Below are 20000 nucleotides of genomic sequence, written 5' to 3'. Positions count from 1 at the left end.
ATCCAGTTCCTGATCATATGTGCTCCCTCCTCTCCTCTAATCCTGGGATTTCCCTGGCTCCGTCTCCATGACCCCCGGATTTCCTGGTCCCAGGGCCGCCTTTTGGAATGGGGGGCCCAGTGCCAGGCCCACCTCTCTCCTCCTCCATCCATGCCAGACTGCCCGGCCGGTGACCCTGGCCCTACACCGCCCAATCTGCCACTGCCCTACCGGGACCTGGCTGCGGTGTTCGACAAGCGGCGCGCCACCACACTGCCGCCTCACCGCCCGTACGACATGGAAATCAAGCTGCAACCAGGAACCAGTCCACCCCGGGGGCGCCTTTTTTCTCTCTCTCCCGCCGAGTCCAGAGCCATGGAGGAATATATTGACCAGGCCCTCCGGCAGGGTTTCATCCGACCCTCGTCGTCCCCAGGTGCCGCAGGCTTCTTCTTTGTGAGGAAAAAGGAGGGTGATCTCCGCCCCTGTATAGATTACAGAGGACTGAACAAGATTACAGTCAGAGATCGTTATCCTCTGCCGCTCCTCACGTCCGCCCTGGATGCCATCTCCCAGGCGCGGATTTTCACCAAGCTGGACCTCCGGAGCGCCTACAACCTGGTCCGTATCAAAGCTGGAGATGAGTGGAAAACGGCGTTCATCACCCCTACCGGTCACTGGGAGTACCAGGTCATGCCCTTCGGACTGTGCAATAGCCCCGCCGTTTTCCAACGCTTCATCAATGATGTCCTCCGTGACATGTTGGGACGGTGGGTGTTTGCCTACCTGGATGACATTCTGATCTACTCCAAGTCAGAGGCCGAACACTACCACCATGTCCGCGCTGTCTTGACCCGGCTCCTGGACAACAACCTGTTCTGTAAGCCCGAGAAGTGCTCCTTCCACCAGCGGTCCGTTTCATTCCTGGGCTACCTGATTTCGGATCAAGGTCTAACTATGGACCCTCAGAAAGTCCAGGCGGTGAAGGACTGGCCCCTACCAACCAGCCTGAAGCAACTGCAGAGTTTTCTGGGTTTCTGCAACTTTTACCGTCGATTTATCAAAGACTTTAGCACCATTGTGGCGCCCCTCACCTCTCTCACCCGACCGAGCCCTCCTGGTCAACCGTTCCGGCTCACCCCAGATGCCGTCCGGGCCTTCCACTACCTAGTCGCTCGTTTCACATCGGCTCCTATCCTGCGCCATCCGGATCAGGCAGTCCCTTTTGTGGTCGAGGTCGACGCTTCGGATGTCGGCGCCGGCGCCATCCTGTCCCAAGGCGGCCCAGATGACAGGCTACATCCCTGCGCCTACTTCTCCAGGAAGTTTTCCACCACCCAGCAGAAGTACGGCGTAGGGGATCGTGAGCTGCTGGCCATAAAATGGGCGTTGGAGGAATGGAGGCAGTGGGTTCTGGGCACCACTCAGCCGTTCACCATCTGGACTGACCACCAGAACCTAACCCACATCCGGTCCGCCAAGCAGCTAAATCCTCGCCAGGCTCGCTGGGCCCTCTTCTTCGAACCCTACGAGTTCCATCTCGCCTATCGCCCCGGGACTAAAAACCAGAAGGCGGATGCCCTCTCCCGCCAGTTCACACATTCAGCGCCCACGTCTGAGCCGGCGCCCATCCTCCCGGAGCACCGTTTCGTGGCCCAGCTTGGGTGGCCGTTGGAGGAGGCCATCCAAAACGCCCTCCGGGATGACCCAGCGCCGCCAGAGACCCCTGCCAGTCGGCTCTACGTCCCCGCGGCCTGTCGCAGTGAGGCGTTGGCCTGGGCCCACTCATCACGCCTGTCTGGTCACGCGGGCTTCTCTCGGACTCTCAAGTTCTTGAAACGGGCTCTCTGGTGGCCACGTATGGAGAGGGACGTTAAGGAATTCACGAGCGCCTGTGACGTCTGCGCCCGCTCTAAGGCATCCACCCAGGCTCCGGTTGGCACCCTCAGACCTCTTCCGGTGCCCAGCCGCCCCTGGTCCCATGTGGGGCTGGACTTTGTCACAGGTCTCCCGCCGGTCAATGACCTCGACACCATCCTAACGGTCACTGACCGGTTTTCCAAAGCTGTTCACTTCATCGCCCTCCCGGGCCTTCCCTCGGCCCGGCGCACTGCAGAACTGTTTCTGGAGAATGTGGTGCGTCTCCACGGGTTCCCGGTCGACGTGGTCTCAGATCGTGGTCCCCAGTTCACGGCCCGTTTCTGGAAAGCCTTCTGCCATCTAGTGGGAGCTTCTGTCAGCCTGTCTTCGGGCTACCACCCACAGACCAACGGTCAATCGGAGCGGGCGAACCAACAGTTGGGCCGGTACCTCCGCTGCTTTGTCTCGGCCCAGCCCTCGCAGTGGCCTAAGTACCTCCTCTGGGCGGAGCTGTCTCACAATCTCCACACCTCCTCGGCCACTCAGATGTCCCCTTTCGAGGTCTGCTATGGCTACCAGCCCCCAGTCTTCGCCCACCAGGAACCCGAAGTCGCGGTGCCAGCCGCTCAATCCCTGGTGAGGCGCTGCAAGAACGCATGGATCAAGGCGCGGGCCTCCATTACCCGGGCCAACGCCCGTTACTCACACCAACACCTCCGCAGGCACCGCCCGGGTCCCTCCTATGCTCCAGGGGACAAGGTCTGGGTGTCCATGGCAGGCCTCCGGGTCCGCGCCGGTTCCAGGAAGCTAGCTCCCCGGTTCCTCGGGCCCTACCCCGTGCAGGAGGTCATCAACCCGGTCACGTACCGGCTGCGGCTGCCTACAAGCCTTCGCGTCGATCCTACCTTCCACACCTCCCGGCTCAAGCCTTACGTGGAATCCCCCCTCCTGCCACCTCAGGCTCCAGCACCTCCGCCGGCCCGCTTCCTCGACGGTGAGCCCATCTACACAGTCCGGCGCATTCTGGACGCTCGCCGCCGGGGTCGGGGCTGGCAGTACCTCGTAGATTGGGCGGACTATGGCCCAGAGGAACGCTCCTGGGAGCCGGCCCGCTCCATCTTGGACCCTGCCCTCATTTCGGACTTCTGGGCCCACCGAGGTGGCCCGGGGACTTCTGGAGCCGTCCCTGGACCGGGGGGTCCTGTCAGAGTCCAAGCCCCCAGGCCGGGCTCTCCCAGCTGACCGGCTTCCGTCTTGGACCACATTACCCAGCATGCCCCTCGCGGGGATTCCCTCCACGTTCCACCTGCGTCAATCCATGTCTATATATGGAAGACGCTACACCGGCTCTTCACTCAGTCATCGTTCCACCGTGATCCATGATCAGAGTATTCCAAAGCTACTACAGCTAAACCTACACCTTTCCTCCTCAGACCTCATCCGTCAGCCTTTCCAGCACCGCTTTCAGCCCACCGTCTGTATAATAAACGCTCTTACTCCCGAACCCAGTCTTCGAGTCTGACAGTGTATATATATATATATATACACACACGTATATATATATGTATATATATATGTATGTATATATATATACATATATATACATATATACATATATGTATATATATGTATATGTATATGTATGTATATGTATATATATATATATATATATATATATATATATATACATACATATATATATATATATATATATGTATATATATACATATATATATATATGTATATATATATATATATATATATATATATATATATATATATATATATATATATATATATACATATACACAAACATATATGTATATATATATGTGTGTGTGTGTGTTTGTTTCTGCTGGACTGTGTTCTGATCAGACCACCTAAGAGGATCAGAACACACATTGGTGTTATGGCAGTTGTGTACCAGTCGAACCAACGTTCTGCTGTAACTGAGAAACCGCTTAACAGACCCACTAGTGATGGAAGCGTGTCTGGTCCAGCAGAGTTACTGATGGAAAGATCCATAACTTTATGGGTTCTGCTGATCTGGTCAGAATGTTTGTTCTTGGGTCAGAACCAGAATCAGAGTCATGATGGTAACAGGACTAGAGAGACCTTCAGACGCAGGTCCGTCAGTGTGGTGATGAGCTCCGTGTTTCGTCTCTCCTGGCTGCGTTCCCGGTCTTGGACTTCCTGCAGCTGCAGCTCAGAGTGCCGTAAGGCCTCCGGGAGAAGCTCCAGCTCAGACAGACGGCCCAGCAGCTCCCTGCGCACCTCCAGGACCTCTTGGTCCAGCTCACCCCGTACCGCCTGGGCCTCCCACTCAGCTTGAGCCAGACGGGAGCGGTACTCCTCCACCTCGGCCCGAGTCCTCTCAACCTGGACAAAGCTGGTTAGACAGAACAAAAACAGGTCCATGTGGTCTGGTCCCGAACGTGCCCTGACCGACCTGAGTCTTGTAGCTGTCCAGCAGGTCTTCATATTGCCTGACGGACACTTTGACCTGCTGAAGTTCAGACTGGGACGTGGACATCTTGTCCTCCAGTGCTGACGCCGTAGCCTGTGACCAGCACCGAACCAACTAATTAAACCAGAACCACCAGAACACCATGATAAAGTTTAACCAAGACCCAGAGCACGACTCACCTTCAGGCTCTGGTTCTCCAGCTTAGCAGCAGTGTTCTCTGAGGTCAGTTCATGCAGGTGATTAAACAGCTCGCCCCGGTTCAGCTGGACTTTGTCCTCCACGGTCTGCAGCTCCTCCATCAGATCGGATATCCGACTGTCAGAACCAGAGAAACAGCAGAGCTTAATCCCAGATCTGGTACAGGTAAACTCCTGATTCAATCAGGTTTAAACGGTTTAAACCCCTGAAGGGCCAAAGCTGCCTCCACCTCCTGAGGAGGCTGAGGTCCTTTGGAGTGATTTCCCAGCTGCTAAAATCCTTTTACCACTCTGTGGTTGGCTCTGTTATCCACTCTGCTGTGGTCTGTTGGGGTGCAGGCAGCTCTGACCGAGACAGGAGCACACTGAACAAGCTAGTTCACAAAGCTAGCACGGTTCTGAGCTGCCCACTGGATTCAGTTGAGCAGACGTGTGAAAAGAGGATGCTGGGGAAGATGACCTCCATCTTAAAAAACAAACATCGCACCCAATGCCTTCCACAGTGGAGACTATGGACAGCTCCTTCAGAGGCAGACTGAGACATCCCAGATGTAAAACAGAACGCTAAATGATAAATGACCCGCACTTGTATAGCACCTCTCAGAGTAAGGACTCCAAAGTGCTTTACACTACAGAGTATCATTCACCCATTCACACACACACTGGTGGTGATGAGCTACGATGTAGCCACAGCTGCCCTGGGGCGCACTGACAGAGGCGAGGCTGCAGAGCACAGGCGCCACCGGTCCATCTGACCACCAAGGTTAAGTGTCTTGCCCAAGGACACAACAGCAGAATTCTCTGTACGGAGCCAGGATCGAACCTGCAACCTCTGATTACTGGAAAAGCTGCTCAACCTGTTGAGCTACTGCTGCCCATGCTACTGTAGGTCATTCATCCCCTCTGCAGTAAGAGTGTATAACGTCTCAGTTTAACTGGTACTGGCATTATCCTGGTACACAATACCACCAACGCAATACTCAGTATGTGTACTTGTGCAATACCGGATTTACAAAGTATGTCTGTGTCCCTTAGAGTATGCTGCATAGATTTGGAAACACAAGTTTTCCTTTAATTTGTTGTTCTTAGTGGTTGAAGATTACAATAGGAGCTTTTGGCCTTTGTGTGTTCACCTGTAATCTTTTCTTCTTTCTTCTTTGGGGCGACGGTGGCACAGGAGTTAAGTGCTCGCCCCGCAATCAGAAGGTTGCAGGTTCGAGCCCCGCACAGTCTGTCGCTGTCGTTGTGTCCTTGGGCAAGACACTTAACCCACGTTGCCTGCAGGTGGTGGTCGGAGGGACTGGTGGCACCAGTGCTCGGCAGCCTCGCCTCTGTCAGCTGTGGCTACTTTGTAGCTCATCCCCACCAGTGTGTGAATGTGTGTGTGAATGGGTGAATGACTAATTGTGTTGTAAAGCGCCTTGGGCGGTTCCAGGACTCTTGAAGGCGCTGTATCAAATACAGGCCGTTTACCATTTCTTTTTCTCTAAGTGAGTGTGCTGCTGCAGCAAGGGCCTCTCCCTGCGGTGGGATCAGTAGTCTATTCTATTCTGAAAAACCCTGTTCCGGTCCAGTTTTAAATCCTTGATCCGGTCCAGTTTAAACTCCAGTTCCGGTCCAGTTTTAAATCCTTGATCCGGTCCAGTTTAAACTCCAGTTCCGGTCCAGTTTTAAATCCTTGATCCGGTCCAGTTTAAACTCCTGTTCCGGTCCAGTTTAAACTCCAGTTCCGGTCCAGTTTTAAATCCTTGATCCGGTCCAGTTTAAACTCTTGTTCCGGTCCAGTTTAAACTCCAGTTCCGGTCCAGTTTAAAATCCTTGATCCGGTCCAGTTTAAACTCCAGTTCCGGTCCAATTTTAAATCCTTGATCAGGAAGTTTAAACTCCTGTTCCGGTCCAGTTTTAAATCCTTGATCCGGTCCAGTTTAAACTCCAGTTCCGGTCCAATTTTAAATCCTTGATCAGGAAGTTTAAACTCCTGTTCCGGTCCAGTTTTAAATCCTTGATCCAGTCCAGTTTAAACTCCTGTTCCGGTCCAGTTTAAACTCCTGTTCCGGTCCAGTTTAAACTCCTGTTCCGGTCCAGTTTAAACTCCTGTTCCGGTCCAGTTTAAAGCCCTGTTTTGGTGTGGTATGGCAGCTGTACTGAAAATAGTGAGAGCTGAGAAGATCATCGGTTCTCCTCCTCTCTCCTGGAGGGATGGAGAGAGGAGGAGAACCGATGCTGCCCTTCCTGGTGTAGTTTATACTGACTTTAATGCTATGTAACACTGCCACGTGTCTCCTGGTTTCTCTTTCCTTTTAGGGCACATTTTCATTCACGCGTTTTGCTGACTGCTGATTGCTCAGACACCCGTATGCTCTGACTTCTTCTCCTGCATGTTTTGATTTAATCTACTTCTACTTCTGACTGCTTTGCACCGCGGACGTCAAAGAGAAACGGGACTGAACTTTGTCAGGACGATGGTATGGATCCACTCCAAACCTCTGAAGTCACCTGTTCAAGGCCGACACTTCCAGCTCCAGTTGACTCTTCTCCTTCATCTGGTCTCCATGGCGACGCTTCCAGACTTCAGCTGCAGACATAGCTTCTGCCACCTGCTTCTCCTGTGGAGCAGAAACCTCGTTTTCAGACCAACAGCCTTCCCGTGGAGGAGTCAAAGTTTTTTTTTTTACCATCTGCAGCAGCTGAGCGCTCAGCCGACCTGCTGCATCTTCACTGCGCTCTGCTCGGTGTTTCTGGGTCCCTGTGGCCCGTTTCAGAGCCTCTCGTTCTGTCGCAGCTTCCCCTTTGAGCCTCATCAGCTGCTCTGTCAGGTGCGCCATCTCCGCCTGCTGCTGACTGGCTGCCCGCTCCTGATTCTGACCCAATCAGAGGCAGGGAACACTCTGAGTTCAGGTTTGTTTTGTTCTGATTCTGATGAAGGCCCACCTGCTCAGACGGACCTTAATCTGCACAGAGAGCCGGTTGTTCTCAGCCTCTCGGCTGCGGAGTCGACCCTGCAGACGAGCTCTGGTGGACTCCAGACTTCTGGATAAATCTGCTGAACTCCTGGCGTGTTCCTGCATGTTCCAACCCAAATGTGATTCCTGTCGTCAGCATCTGTGCCTTTATTGGAAGCTTGGGAGAAAAAAGAACAGCATCAGCTGGTCTGGTACCTTCTCGGCATCCACAAGTCCAGACAGCTGGTGGACCTCCTGGTTCTTCTCCTCCAGTTTCACCAGGAGATGCTGAGAGAAGAAAAACAAAGTGAGAAAGAGTTCCTCCAGAGACACGAACTAAACATCTGCAGGCAAACGGCTCAAATCCATCCAGCTTTTAAATCCCTGTTTAGATGTTTGAGTAGAAGATGTGAGCGAAGAGAACAAACATCTGGATTATGAACACATCAGAAGGACTCGCAGCTTTTCTGTGGGTTTGATTTAACTAGTTTTCATCAGATTTACCTTTTAAACTTTATTATTTCTTAAAACTTTATGATGAATATGTTCTGATGCTAACAGGAAGTGATCCGAACTCACGGCGTTTTCAGCTTCTGTGTCGTTCAGCCTCTGCAGCATCTCCCGGTTCTGCTCCGACAGTCGAATGGACTCTGTCTGCTTAAACCAGAACCAGAGCATGAAGGCGTGAGGAGGTCAGACATGGTCCTGCAGGGTTCTGACGGTCCAGCTTGTTACCTGAGACTCTTGCTGCTCTCTGAGGAGCCGTCGCAGCGCCTGGTTTCTGCTCTCAAACGTCTTCAGCTTCTGCAGCAGCAGCTCCGTCTGTTCCGCTAAACCCAAAGCCGTACAACCGGAACACTTCTTCACCAGGAAACAGAACCAAAAAGATAAATGAGTTCATCAGCCCTGCATCCTAAAGCTACCGTGTCTCTAGGTCTGGGTCGGACCGGGTCAACACTCACATTCCTGCCAGAAGCGCTCAGACGGGAAACAGCTTCTCGGAGAGCTGAGACTTCCAGAGCAGCTGCAGCTCCATCAGCTTCAGCCTCCTCCAGCTTCTGCAGCAGAGCATCTCCATCCTGAAGGGAACCGCCGGCTCTGAGGAAACATTTCCCTTTGTGATTGTTTGTAGGATGAAAACCGACCAGAGCAGCGGAGGCTGAGCGCCGGTCTCCGACCCGTTTTATTTCATCACACCTGCTGCTCTCCTCAAGAACCTTCTCCGTGGGCCGACGTAGCTGTGTGTTTTGCTCCTGGGTCACCTCAGCCTGCTGCTCCTCCTGATCTACCATTGCTTGTCTGGAGGTGTTTAGCTGCTCACGCTGTTGATGAAGAAGATGCTGCTTCTTCCTTCGCGCTACCTGACAACAGAGAGCAGATTTTTGGTTGGGCCAGTACCGATCACCTGGACTTCTTTTAAACTCAAAACCTGGTTCTGCAGAGAGCTGACCTCAGTCATTAAGCTGTGGGTACGTCCCTGCAGACCCTCGTCTTCTTCGGATGTCAGCTCTGACAATCGCAGCGCGGAGTGGTGAGGTTCTGGCTCTGTGAGCGGTGGGATGATCTCAAGGCAGTGTGTTGGACCCTTAAAGAAAACACAACAAGTAACGATGCAAACCTTTAGGAAGTGTCAAGATTGATCAGCGCGACCTCTGACCTCCCATGTGTAGGAGGTTCTCCTGCTGGGGGACTTTCCTAGAGGGATCCTGGTCCCTCGGGTTTGGACCGGCGCTGTAGGGTGGAGGATTACTCTGTCAGTGCGCGCCCTGGCCTTCAGACACAGAACAAAAACACCACTTCATCACTTTCTCAGCAGGTCTTCAGAGGAGCTATGTGTGTTGATGAGGATCTCAGATCTGAGGGGTACTGGGAAGACCCACCCTTTGGCTCTTCAGGTGGACATGGACAGGTGTGGTGTCGCTGATGTGCACGTGAAGCGGAGGAGACCCCGACTGGTGCCTCATGGCTTTTCTCTAGGAGACAATGACATCTTTCCTAAATCCCATGAAAACAAACGCTGATTCCGAGTCCTTCACCGACATCTGACCTCATAGGTGTAACCTCACACGTGTGTTTTCAGGGTTCATTCTAAATGTGATTCACTTTCCGTGAAGGTTTTGGTGCTTCCATCAGCTTCAGACACAAGATCATGCATCTATTTAAATTCAAGCACTTTCAAGGATTTCAAGCACCAATAAATGCTTAATAACTAGACGAGATCTGGTAAAGTACCGAGTGTGAAGTATTTGCTGCTGGGTTTGATTGTTCAGTAAGACAAAACAATAAAAAACAAACAGTTACAAAATAAAACTAAGACTGGACTGCGTTTGTTTCATTCATAAAAACTCACGACGTAAACTCAAGCGCGCGCTTCTGACAGCGTTAGCTTAACGGCAGCGTTTGTAGCCGCTTTAGCTGAAAAACTTACCATCGAAGGACCTAAAAGCAACTGGCTGAGACCTGAAAACACGTTTAATGCGCTCTTCTGGGTCGCTGTTTAACGATATTTATCATCAGCAGATTAGCTTGAAAAGTCGGTTTAAAGTATTCGGGTGGGGGTGGGGGGGGGACGTCTGTTGCAGCTATCGCCTCTGTGATTGGGCAGTACAAATCACGTGACATGATCCTTCATTACTAATTGGACGACAGTCATGCCTCTACCGTTCCTTAGCAACAAGTCGAAGCACCACCATCGGCCCCGATGTTCTGGTTCGGTGCTGAGCTTGAAACTCGTTGTAGAACCGTACGAAACCTACTTTTATTAGTGCTTTTAGCTAATTAATGACCGTAAACCGGTCCGGACCAGAACTAGGTGGGAAATGTGTATTTCCAGAGCAGCTGGAGCTCCTGAACAGGCCCGTTCTTCTGCCGTTACCGGCGCGTGTACCGAACACTTCCCGGCACTAGATGGCGCCGAAGGTTCTGATCAGTTCTGATGCATCTGGACTCGTCTCGGTCTTCATCACGACAAACCGGGGGGTATTCCAGAAAGCGAGATTTTCCCAAAACCAGGCTCTCGTTTGGAATTCCCGGTTTAACCGTTCCTACATCTGTTTTACGTGGCCGGATGTTCCTGGAGCCTGAAAGCCCTCCCAGTCACCATGGTAACACATAGAAGCTAGGCTTACTGATGCTTTTTATAAATAAATGAAAATTTATTTTATTTTATTTTATTGAAAATGATCTAAAACATCAGACCGATCAGAAACAAGCCAGGGGTAGTGCACACACAGAAAAGAGAGAGGAAGAAGACTTTCTAAGACCAAAACGGGTCAAGAGTCCCGATGGCCAGGGGGTGCAGCAGAGGAGTATTGTTTGATTTCAATCATCAGAAGGCTGAATATGAGTTTTTAGTAGGAAATTTTACATTTGTGGATATGATATTTTGCTAGAATTATAAATAGAATAATAAAACAATAGTGTGCTTTGTGTGAGTCAGTATAATACATCCTTGTACAAGATAGACATTTTCAAGGACATTTCGTTGCACAAATAGAGAACAGTCTATCCAGAAAGAAACAGTAAACGTGCATTTCCAGAATAAATGAGAAGTTGTTTTGATGTCCGATTTGCAGAATGAGCAACTTTTGTCAATGTCCAAGTGTAATCGGGAGTTTGCTGGTAACATCTGTGAAGAAGTTTGAACCATACGTCCCAAGGTTTGTTGGTAATGAGATATTTGGAGCATAAGGTCCAGACGTTCTTCCACACAACGTCCGGGGCAAACTTCCTCCAACGGTGGGTGACATAAGATACAGTTGCAATGCTTTTTTGAAAAAGAGACTTTATTTGTTTCTTGTTGAGAGGCTGGAGGCAAAACATGCTTTGCCTACATTGGTCTGGAACAAAGAGCAGGAAGGTGGAGAACGTGAACTTTCCCTAAACAACATGATGACTCCATGAGGAATCACATCCATAACAATTGCAAAGTCTTTAGGAGTGACTGGAATGTGATGGGTTTTTAGGAATTCACTGTAAGACATCAAATCTGCACCAAACCACTACAGACCTGTCGCCTTGACCTCCCGTCTGATGAAGACTATGGAATTATGTCTCCAGCTCGGTGTGTGTAGGAGTGGGGGACTCACCTCCTCGTTTCTACTCTTGGAGTCTCTTCCTGAATGCACCAAATGCAGTCTTTTTAACCGGGAGGTGTCAGTAGGTTGATCAGCTGTAGCTGTGCCTCTACTGGATGGAGACAGGGTGACTGGCGTTGCCCAAGGTGCTGCACAGCCCTTTAGCACCATCTACTGGGTGGAAACGGGAACGTCCGTGACACTCCTCACCCATCTACGTTCAGTAGTGACCCCGGAAATGAACCCACTGCAATTTGCATATAAACCAAACATAGGGGTGGAGGACACCATCATCTACCTGCAGCACCTGGCGCTGACTCACCTCGAGATGTGAAAGAACACTGTGAGAATCGTGTTCTTCTGCTTCTCAAGTGCCTTCAACGCCATCAAGCCTTGTCTACTGCAGCAGAAGATGAGGGGTGCAGGAGTGGAAGAACATCTGACTGCATGGACCATCTACTACCTCACCAACAGGCCACAGTACACGAGGCTGCACAACTGTGCATCTGAGGTGGTTGTGTGCAGTTCTGGAGCTCCACAGGGTACGGTGCTCTCTCCCTTTCTCTTCACCTTCTACACCTCGGACTTAGCCTACAACACCAGCAGCTGTCACCTCCAGAAGTTCTCTGATGACTCGGCCATTGCCGGCTGTGTGTCTGAGGGGAATGACCAGGAGTACAGTAGCCTAGTGAACTAGACCAAATTCTTGCTTTGCAAAGTTTGGTCTAGGCACGCTCCATTGGAACCTCCGCAGCTCCTACCAGGACTCTGGCTAGCCTATCACAGCTCTCTAGAGGGGTTTCAAACACATAAAGAGCTGTGATTAGTCCATAATGGTGGGCCAATCATAGTGCTCTATCTGCTTAGTGAACAAATCACAGAGCTTTATCCGCTTTGTGGGCCAATCAGGGCACTCTATATGCCTGGTGGGTGGGATGATGCAACAGAGTGAAACAAGAGTATGTCACATTCATTGTCCAGTGGAATGCGGAGATCATTTGAAAGACAACGGTAGAACCCGCACCACAACCGAGAGCCGTCAATGGAGCGTGGCCAGACTAAATAATACATTTATGTAGTCTGGCTTGCCAGGCTAGGAGTACAGGTCAGTCATCATGGACTTGGCGGACTGGTGTGAACGTAACCACCTTAGCTTAAACACCAGTGAGACAAGAAATGGTGACTGACTTCCAGAGAAACACTCCTCCTCACTCACCAGTAAACATCCAGAGAGCAGACATGGAGGTGGTGGATACCTTTAAGTACCCAGTGTTCACCTCACCAGCAAACTGAACTGGTCCAACAACACAGATGCTGTAGAAGAAAGACCAAAGCCACCTCCACCTCCTGAGGAGGCTGAGGTCCTTTGGAGTGATTTCCCAGCTGCTAAAATCCTTTTACCACTCTGTGGTTGGCTCTGTTATCCACTCTGCTGTGGTCTGTTGGGGTGCAGGCAGCTCTGACCGAGACAGGAAGAGACTGAACAAGCTAGTTCACAAAGCTAGCTCGGTTCTGAGCTGCCCACTGGATTCAGTTGAGGAGACGTGTGAAAGGAAGATGCTGGGGAAGATGACCTCCATCTTAAAATCCCCTCCCACCCACTGCATTCCACTGTGGAGACCATGGACAGCTCCATCAGAGGCAGACTGAGAAATCCCAGATGTAAAACAGAACACTACCATAGGTCTTTACTCCCCTCTGCAGTAAGAGTGTAGAACTCCTCAGTTTAACTGGTACTGGCATTATCCTGGAACACAATACCACCAATGCAATACTCAGTATGTGTACTTGTGCAATACCGGATTTACACAGTATGTCTGTGTCCCTCACAGTATGCTGCATAGTTCTGGAACCCAAGTCTTTTCCTTTTTTTTTATTCGTGGTTTTTAGTGGTCAAAGGTTACAATACTAGAATACTGCAGACATGTATATTCATGTACATTTGTTAGTATTTTCTTCAAATTATTCCCTTTAGTGTTGGTGTAGCTGTAACAAGTGAATTTCTCACTGTGGGATCAATAAAGTCTGTTCTATTCTATTCTATTCTAAATATCCCTCTAAGTAAAACAACTGCTTTACATATGATTAAACCAGTTAGGAAGGAAAATAGATTTATTCTTGTATAAGATAGTGTCATTATTCCATATGTGGAAATTGTGAGGAGAGAATGCGTTTTTAAATAAGAGATCAAGCTAGGAGCATTTGCTTATTTTAATTCAACAATTTAATGGACAATTTTTGAATATTGTAATTAGTGTGGAGGATAAAGGGGTAGCCACCCTGTTCAGCAAATATAAAATTCCATATCGAGTCTGAGGTGAATTTTCTATCCCAGTTGATTTTAAAAGTGTAGTTTTAGGTGGTGAAGTCTAGGAAACTGAGAGCCCCTGAGTCCATAGGGTTTAAAAGGATGTTATCTTTAATGTAGTAGAGCATGTTGTTGGTTTTATAGGTGGAGGTGTCAACATGCACAGGATGTGTTATCCTGGATATCCCTTCAGCCTTAGTTGATAAAGTTCCTCCTCTCACTCTGAAGCCAGAAGCTGAATCTTTCTTTGTTTTTGTCGATGATGGTGTGGCAGGATGGAGAAACGGGGGCCCGGACGGGATTCCATCCCCAGACTGCCGGGTGAGAGTCATGCGCGCTAACCAGTCAGCCGAAGGGACATCCCACCGACCAAGTAGCCAGGGTGCATGATCAATCAGGTCACAGTGACGGGATGCTCACCCTAGGATAAAAGTTTAAGCTGCACCTTTCATCAGTATTCTTAGTAATAATGACTCCAAGATGAGTTACTTGTGTTTTGACAGGAATATCGCATAAGACTGAATGAGTGCATGATGATATTAGTAACAGCTGGTGGCAGGTATATATTGTCGCTTTTAAGCTTAATAAATTACCTTTACTTATGACCAATAAGCTGTGATGCTCTATATAAATACAGAATATCAACCTGCTTGGTCTTTGGATGTTTAATCAGAAGATTCTAGGATTCTTGTTTATTCAGGGATCAAACACACTCCGTTATCAATGCAAACATTCAGGTTTATAAAAGGGAAGAAATTTATTTTCTGAACAAAAACATGACAAGTTAACCAAGGTTACTGTGATGGATGAATGTAAGAGGATGGGATGTGATGTGTGGTGATTTAATGGTGTGTGTTTATCAGAACCTTGTATCTAGAAGAACTGAGTTCTGGGTGTGAAAGTGGATTTGGTCTGCATTAAACTATGAACCGGCATCAGACACAATCATGCTGTGTTCTACGTACCCCTGAGGAGACTCCCTTTCGGATCCGAGATGTCGGGGGGGTGTGTGTGTGTGTGTGGGTGTGCCGAAGGTACCGAAGTTCGTAGAAAAGACCGCAGTACGACCAGGTCGGTCCAGAGTCGTTTCCCGGATCACAACAGATAGATGAAATCGTTTGCGTCTAGAACAGCTGTTTCTGAATAGCTGAAGGAACCATTTAGCTGTGTCAGCTGTAGCGTGTAGGCTCTTGACAGCAAGTCAAGAGATGCGGTGGCTAGAGAGTTTTCCTCCGATGGCCAGTCAGAGTTAGCTCAACTAACAGGATGCTGAATCTCTCAGAATGCTGGAATGATGAATCACTCCTCAGTGATTCTGTTTTAATATTCTCATATCATGATTTACTTAGCCAATCGGGACGTGCCATGTTAAGGGGTGTTAACAACAAACCCTCAGAACATCACACCTTCTTTCAGATACAGGATGCTCTGATTTGTGGCTAAGAAAATATCTATGTGCAGTGACGTTACTTTGGTTACTTGTTAAACCAAACATTACTGATCATCATAATATCCATTTCAACTTCAGTAATTCAAGCACAGATTAATCAACCTTATTAATTTAAGCAAAGATTAATCAACTTCATTAATTTAAGCACAGATTCATCAATCTTATTAATTTAAGCACAGATTAATCAACCTTATTAATTTAAACAGATTAATCAAAACATTATTATTCATCAACCATTATTGTTCATTCAACCATATGATTATTTACTATTATAACGGTTCAGTCCTTTATTCTGTGCAGGACAGCCTAGATAGGCAGACAGGCTTGGCAGAGAAGAACCTTGAGAAGGGAACATGATGTTGAGTGTAAACACGCAGTGTCAAATCTTTTCCTGCAGCTTGGAAGATTGAGATGCACAGAAGCAGATTCATGTCTGTAGATGACCATTGGCATGTAGGTCAATCTGTAGGTGAAAACTGACCATTCCTGGACGTTACACAGCTCACAAGTTTTAAGCGGAGTTTGAAACTGAGGCATCAGAAAACTTCTGGAGTATCTGGTCTGGGTCCCTTCATCATCAGCGGCTTGAATTATAACAATATGCCCATCAGCAAGTGAGATACCTTTTAATTCATTTTCAAAGACAAATGATGCAAGAATCTGGCTGGCAGATACGAAGTGGTGAATTAGCGCTAGCGCTGGCCCACATGAACATACCCAGCAAACATCGTCACGACGACAACATGGTGTCCACGGCCAAAAACGGTCTTCGTAGGACGGCTTAAATTGGTAACAAAAGAACTGTGACAGAAATTTTCCTTAAAGTCCATTCAGATATATTTGTACATGTCTACAGTTACATATATAACTGTTATTTTGACAATTAGTTACGTGTAGTTCAACATATGGCATCCCAGCAAATATTGGTCTACGGCCAAAAACTGTCGCCGTAGGACGGCTTAAAATCTGAATATTTCCTAAAAATCCATTCAGGTACATTTTTACACATTTATCTGGGGTTTCGTTATTTTGACGGTTTGTTACGTGTAATCAGTTGTAAGTACGTCCATTATGTAATGTCCTTTACACGTGCTTTTATAGCCCATTATGACCCTCTGCGATAAAGCTGCCCTTCCTTGCTTGGTTAATACTGCAATAATAAACTTATAAGGCCACGGTTTTTAGAAGTCCACTGATGTCCTTACACATCTTGATCAAGGCTGCGAAATACGTGGAATTCACGGCCAGAGAATACGTCGTTTCCACTTTCATTCGTCTTTAAAAATAGCATTTATAGCAATAATTGTTCGTATTTAAAATATTGAACTTATGAAGTATCGGACTCGCGTTGTTTCAGCTGTCATCAAGCGCTCAAACGTTTGCTGGGTTTGGAACCATAGTTGGTGATAAAAATATTCTCAGTTACAATTACATGTCAAAGAAAGAGCTCAGCTGGAAGACTGGGTTGGAATCCAGGCTGGGACATACGACATTCCGACTCAGATGTCAAATGGAGATATTCTTTTATTCCAGTAATGATATTTTTTACCGTAATACAGTAATAAGACGCCCAAATTTTAAAATTTCAGTAAATGGAGAAACAAGAGCTGAAGCGGACTTCCGGCGTTGCCATGGAAACAGAGCGTTCTGACTAAATAGCTACATGGTCTCTGTTTTGGTTCAGATATCTCTGTGGTCCTCGTAGGCATGAATGGACGATTATTGCTCCGTCTGGATGAAGAACGAGGCTCTGTCCTTTCCTTCAAGGTGAAAATGAAATTACTAAATCATTTTTAAATTCGACACCTCTGCTCTGAGCAGCAGGGGGTGTTTACTGTTAGGAAACAACAGTAATATTTATAATGATAATAACAAGTAATAATATTTTATTCTTAATAAATGAAACCTTGTGACGATGGTTTGACAAACCCTCCTCCAGTGAAGACAGGAGCCCTTTTTTATGAAGCCAGGACTTTTTTTATTGGTTCCAACTGAAGACACAAACCTAAACTTCAATCACATGACTGGATGTGGATCATCATCAGGATGGACACATGAGGACAATCCGGTCTTTGGCACTTCCTACTCTAAACAAACATGCTGCTGACGGATAAATCATCACATCTTCTTTAACAACCGAAAAGCTGAAAACACATCTGACGGTCTGAATGACAACAAGCAATCACATATTTCTATACAGGAGGCCGTGTGCACGTTTACGGTTCGCTTTCGAGTAGAAAAACATAAAAAACATTCCTGCTGGGAGCACAACAGGATCTTCTAGTGGGCAGTTACTCCTGACAGGTCCCCAGGAAGCATCGGCTGCAGGTTTCATAGCAACTGGGGTCCGTTTCTAAAACAGGTGCAGCTGATTTCTTTGTGCTCTGAAGGAATCTGGTTCTGCAGGTGGTACGGTCAGAACCAGTCTGTGTTAGCTTCTCTACAGCTGGGAGGAGAAACGGATGCTTATTATGCTTTATTTGTGTTAATCCGACTAGAAGAAAACAAACTGATTTATGTGGAAAAAACAGTAAAAAGTTCAGAGTCCATGAATCCGTTTCTGTATCAGGTTCAACATCTGGATCTGCTCTGTGTGTGTGTGCGTGTGTGTGTGTGTGCCATCTCCACTGCGCACGTTCCTTCTGGAGTCTGACGTCTCCTTCATGTTCTGAGCCCTTCCTTGGACTTCAAGAAACCCGCCTCCCCTTGTGAGAATGCAACCGGCAGACCTGAGAAGTGGAAGCCAAGGCTGTACTCTTTACCAGTTCAGCCTGGTTTCCACTGGTGCCAGCTCAGTTCACTTGTGGGACGTTCTAGCACACCTACGTGGGGCTCATACAGAGCGCTCATTTTAAAGGTTACGTGTTAGCCATCTTACCAACGTTAGCTTAAGATGCTGACTTTCCCAGAATTCACCCCACGGGGTTTATAACGTTATGTGACGAACAGCGTTTCGCTTTAGACCGCAGCTGAGAAAGTCCAAACCAGTTGTTGCTGGGGGGGTCACCAGGTTCAGCTGCTACTCACCCACAGCAGTGAGACAAGCGGTCTCATAATGGCGACGCTCATCTTGCTAAGTAAATAAGGCCGTTTTTACACACACAAGCCTACGTTGGAGCATGTTATTAGGAAACGGTTTCTCTGCTGCCCAGCATGGAGACGGGGTTTACGTCACCTGTGAAAGCAACGCAGCGTCTGCAACAAACCAGCAGCAGCGATCCGTCCATCAGGAGCACCGGGACATGTCCTGTGGCCGACATGTCCTACTCAGTGATTGCCAAGTCCACCCCCCCTGGAGAATTCTTGGTCAGAGGGTCGACTCGAGCCGCTAACAGCTGGGACGAATGACTGTCCCAGTCCGTCCCTGATGCTCACCTACCAAACAGATGCAGCTAGCGGTTAGCATTTTGGTTTAACTCACCACCTTGGCCTATCCATCCGCTGGTTTTAACATTGGAATAGCGCCGGTACTGGTGGCGGTTTACCAAGCATTCAATGAAATCAAATTCTGGCTTGGTTTTTAAGAGCCTCTGAAGATCAAATCCAACCATTTCTGCTGATTAACCGCAAGGAACGGGGCTCTAGGCATGCTCCAGAGCCCTCTGAGGAAACCTCTTTTAGAAATCTGTAGAAGGGATACTCTAACCCTGTACCGTGATTTAACGTAGACAATTATCAGCCCCGTCCTGTAGAGCCCCATGCAATCAGACCTGAGCACCATTCATCATCATCAGCCAACAGCACCTACGTCCAGATGTCGGTCACAGAGCATTCACAAGCCTTTGAGGACGTACGGCAGATGCAGACTTGGCTAAATTTCTCAAGGGCAAGTTTAAAGTTAAAGGGTGAATTTAAAAAAAAAGTATATATATATATATATATATATATATATATATATATATATATGTATGAATAAAAAGCATAACAAGAGAATAATCATGAAGCTACATGTTTTTGCTCTTTTTCTGGCTAAAGGTGTGCGTTCATGAATGAAAGGTATTGCTTTCAACACCAAACACCAAAGTGGTGAGAACAGCTTATGGTGCAACACATTTGTCAGCCACTAGATGGAGCCATAAGATAAAAAATACTCCAGATTGTGGCTTTAAAGACAGACTAGATCAGAAAGAAAACTCTTCCTCACAACTGTAGACATTAAACTCCAAGCTAGCTACACAGAGAGGCTAGAGAGTGTTTACAGTCCAGGGGAGGAGGGATCCGGCCTAGAGACTTCCATGGATGGGAAGGAGCCATGCAAGATGATGCAAACATGCCCCATCCAGGCTTCCGCCATAGCCTAGCAGAGTTTAGCAGAGCTGAAGGGAAGCAGCAGCTGAGACTAGAGGACGCGTCGGTGAAGCCAAATCCTCTGAGGTGCTTTTCACGAGGACATCACAACATAACATGGTCACACGCTCCTGAACCCTTTAAACAAACGGGTCGGTTCAGGTCTGCGTGTCGTCCATGGTAACCAGGATGAGGTAAGATTGGTCAGAACATGATGGAGTACACACACACACACACACACACGCAAGCGAGCGACCCAACAGACCCGTTCCGAGAGGTTAATCGGAGATGGAATCACAACATGGAAAATGTGTCTGCATAAAGCCCAACAAACAGGATCACAACAACAACAACAACATCATCAACAACAACAGCAACAATAATAATAATAAAGTTATAAAGTGCGTGTCAGCATGAACAACAGGATGAATTTA

The 20000-nt window shown here is 48.1% G+C and overlaps 1 protein-coding gene across 4 annotated transcripts in view; it reads right to left on the bottom strand.

Moving 5' to 3' along the window:
- Positions 1-10262, bottom strand: part of odf2a (outer dense fiber of sperm tails 2a) — an 18314-nt gene extending 8052 nt beyond the window's left edge. Inside the window, exons 1-15 of one of the 4 annotated variants that reach the window (XM_070552811.1) lie at positions 9874-10262; positions 9326-9418; positions 9103-9216; positions 8896-9030; positions 8643-8806; positions 8408-8543; positions 8181-8306; positions 8025-8099; positions 7662-7733; positions 7449-7565; positions 7179-7364; positions 7000-7109; positions 4486-4621; positions 4289-4399; positions 3955-4218 (exon numbers count right to left, since the gene is read on the bottom strand). In XM_070552811.1, the coding sequence (XP_070408912.1) occupies positions 3955-4218; positions 4289-4399; positions 4486-4621; positions 7000-7109; positions 7179-7364; positions 7449-7565; positions 7662-7733; positions 8025-8099; positions 8181-8306; positions 8408-8543; positions 8643-8806; positions 8896-9030; positions 9103-9216; positions 9326-9418; positions 9874-9876 (1842 nt within the window). In that variant the 5' untranslated portion in view covers positions 9877-10262. Of the gene's footprint in view, positions 1-3954; positions 4219-4288; positions 4400-4485; positions 4622-6999; positions 7110-7178; positions 7365-7448; positions 7566-7661; positions 7734-8024; positions 8103-8180; positions 8307-8407; positions 8544-8642; positions 8807-8895; positions 9031-9102; positions 9217-9325; positions 9419-9873 lie in introns of all 4 variants that reach the window. The other 3 variants (XM_070552812.1, XM_070552813.1, XM_015943337.3) reach the window with 3 other exon arrangements.
- Positions 10263-20000: the final 9738 nt, after the last annotated feature.

This window comes from Nothobranchius furzeri, chromosome 6, assembly GCF_043380555.1.
Source record: "Nothobranchius furzeri strain GRZ-AD chromosome 6, NfurGRZ-RIMD1, whole genome shotgun sequence".
NCBI lineage: Eukaryota > Metazoa > Chordata > Actinopteri > Cyprinodontiformes > Nothobranchiidae > Nothobranchius > Nothobranchius furzeri.
This window is presented reverse-complemented; position numbering and strand designations above follow the sequence as displayed.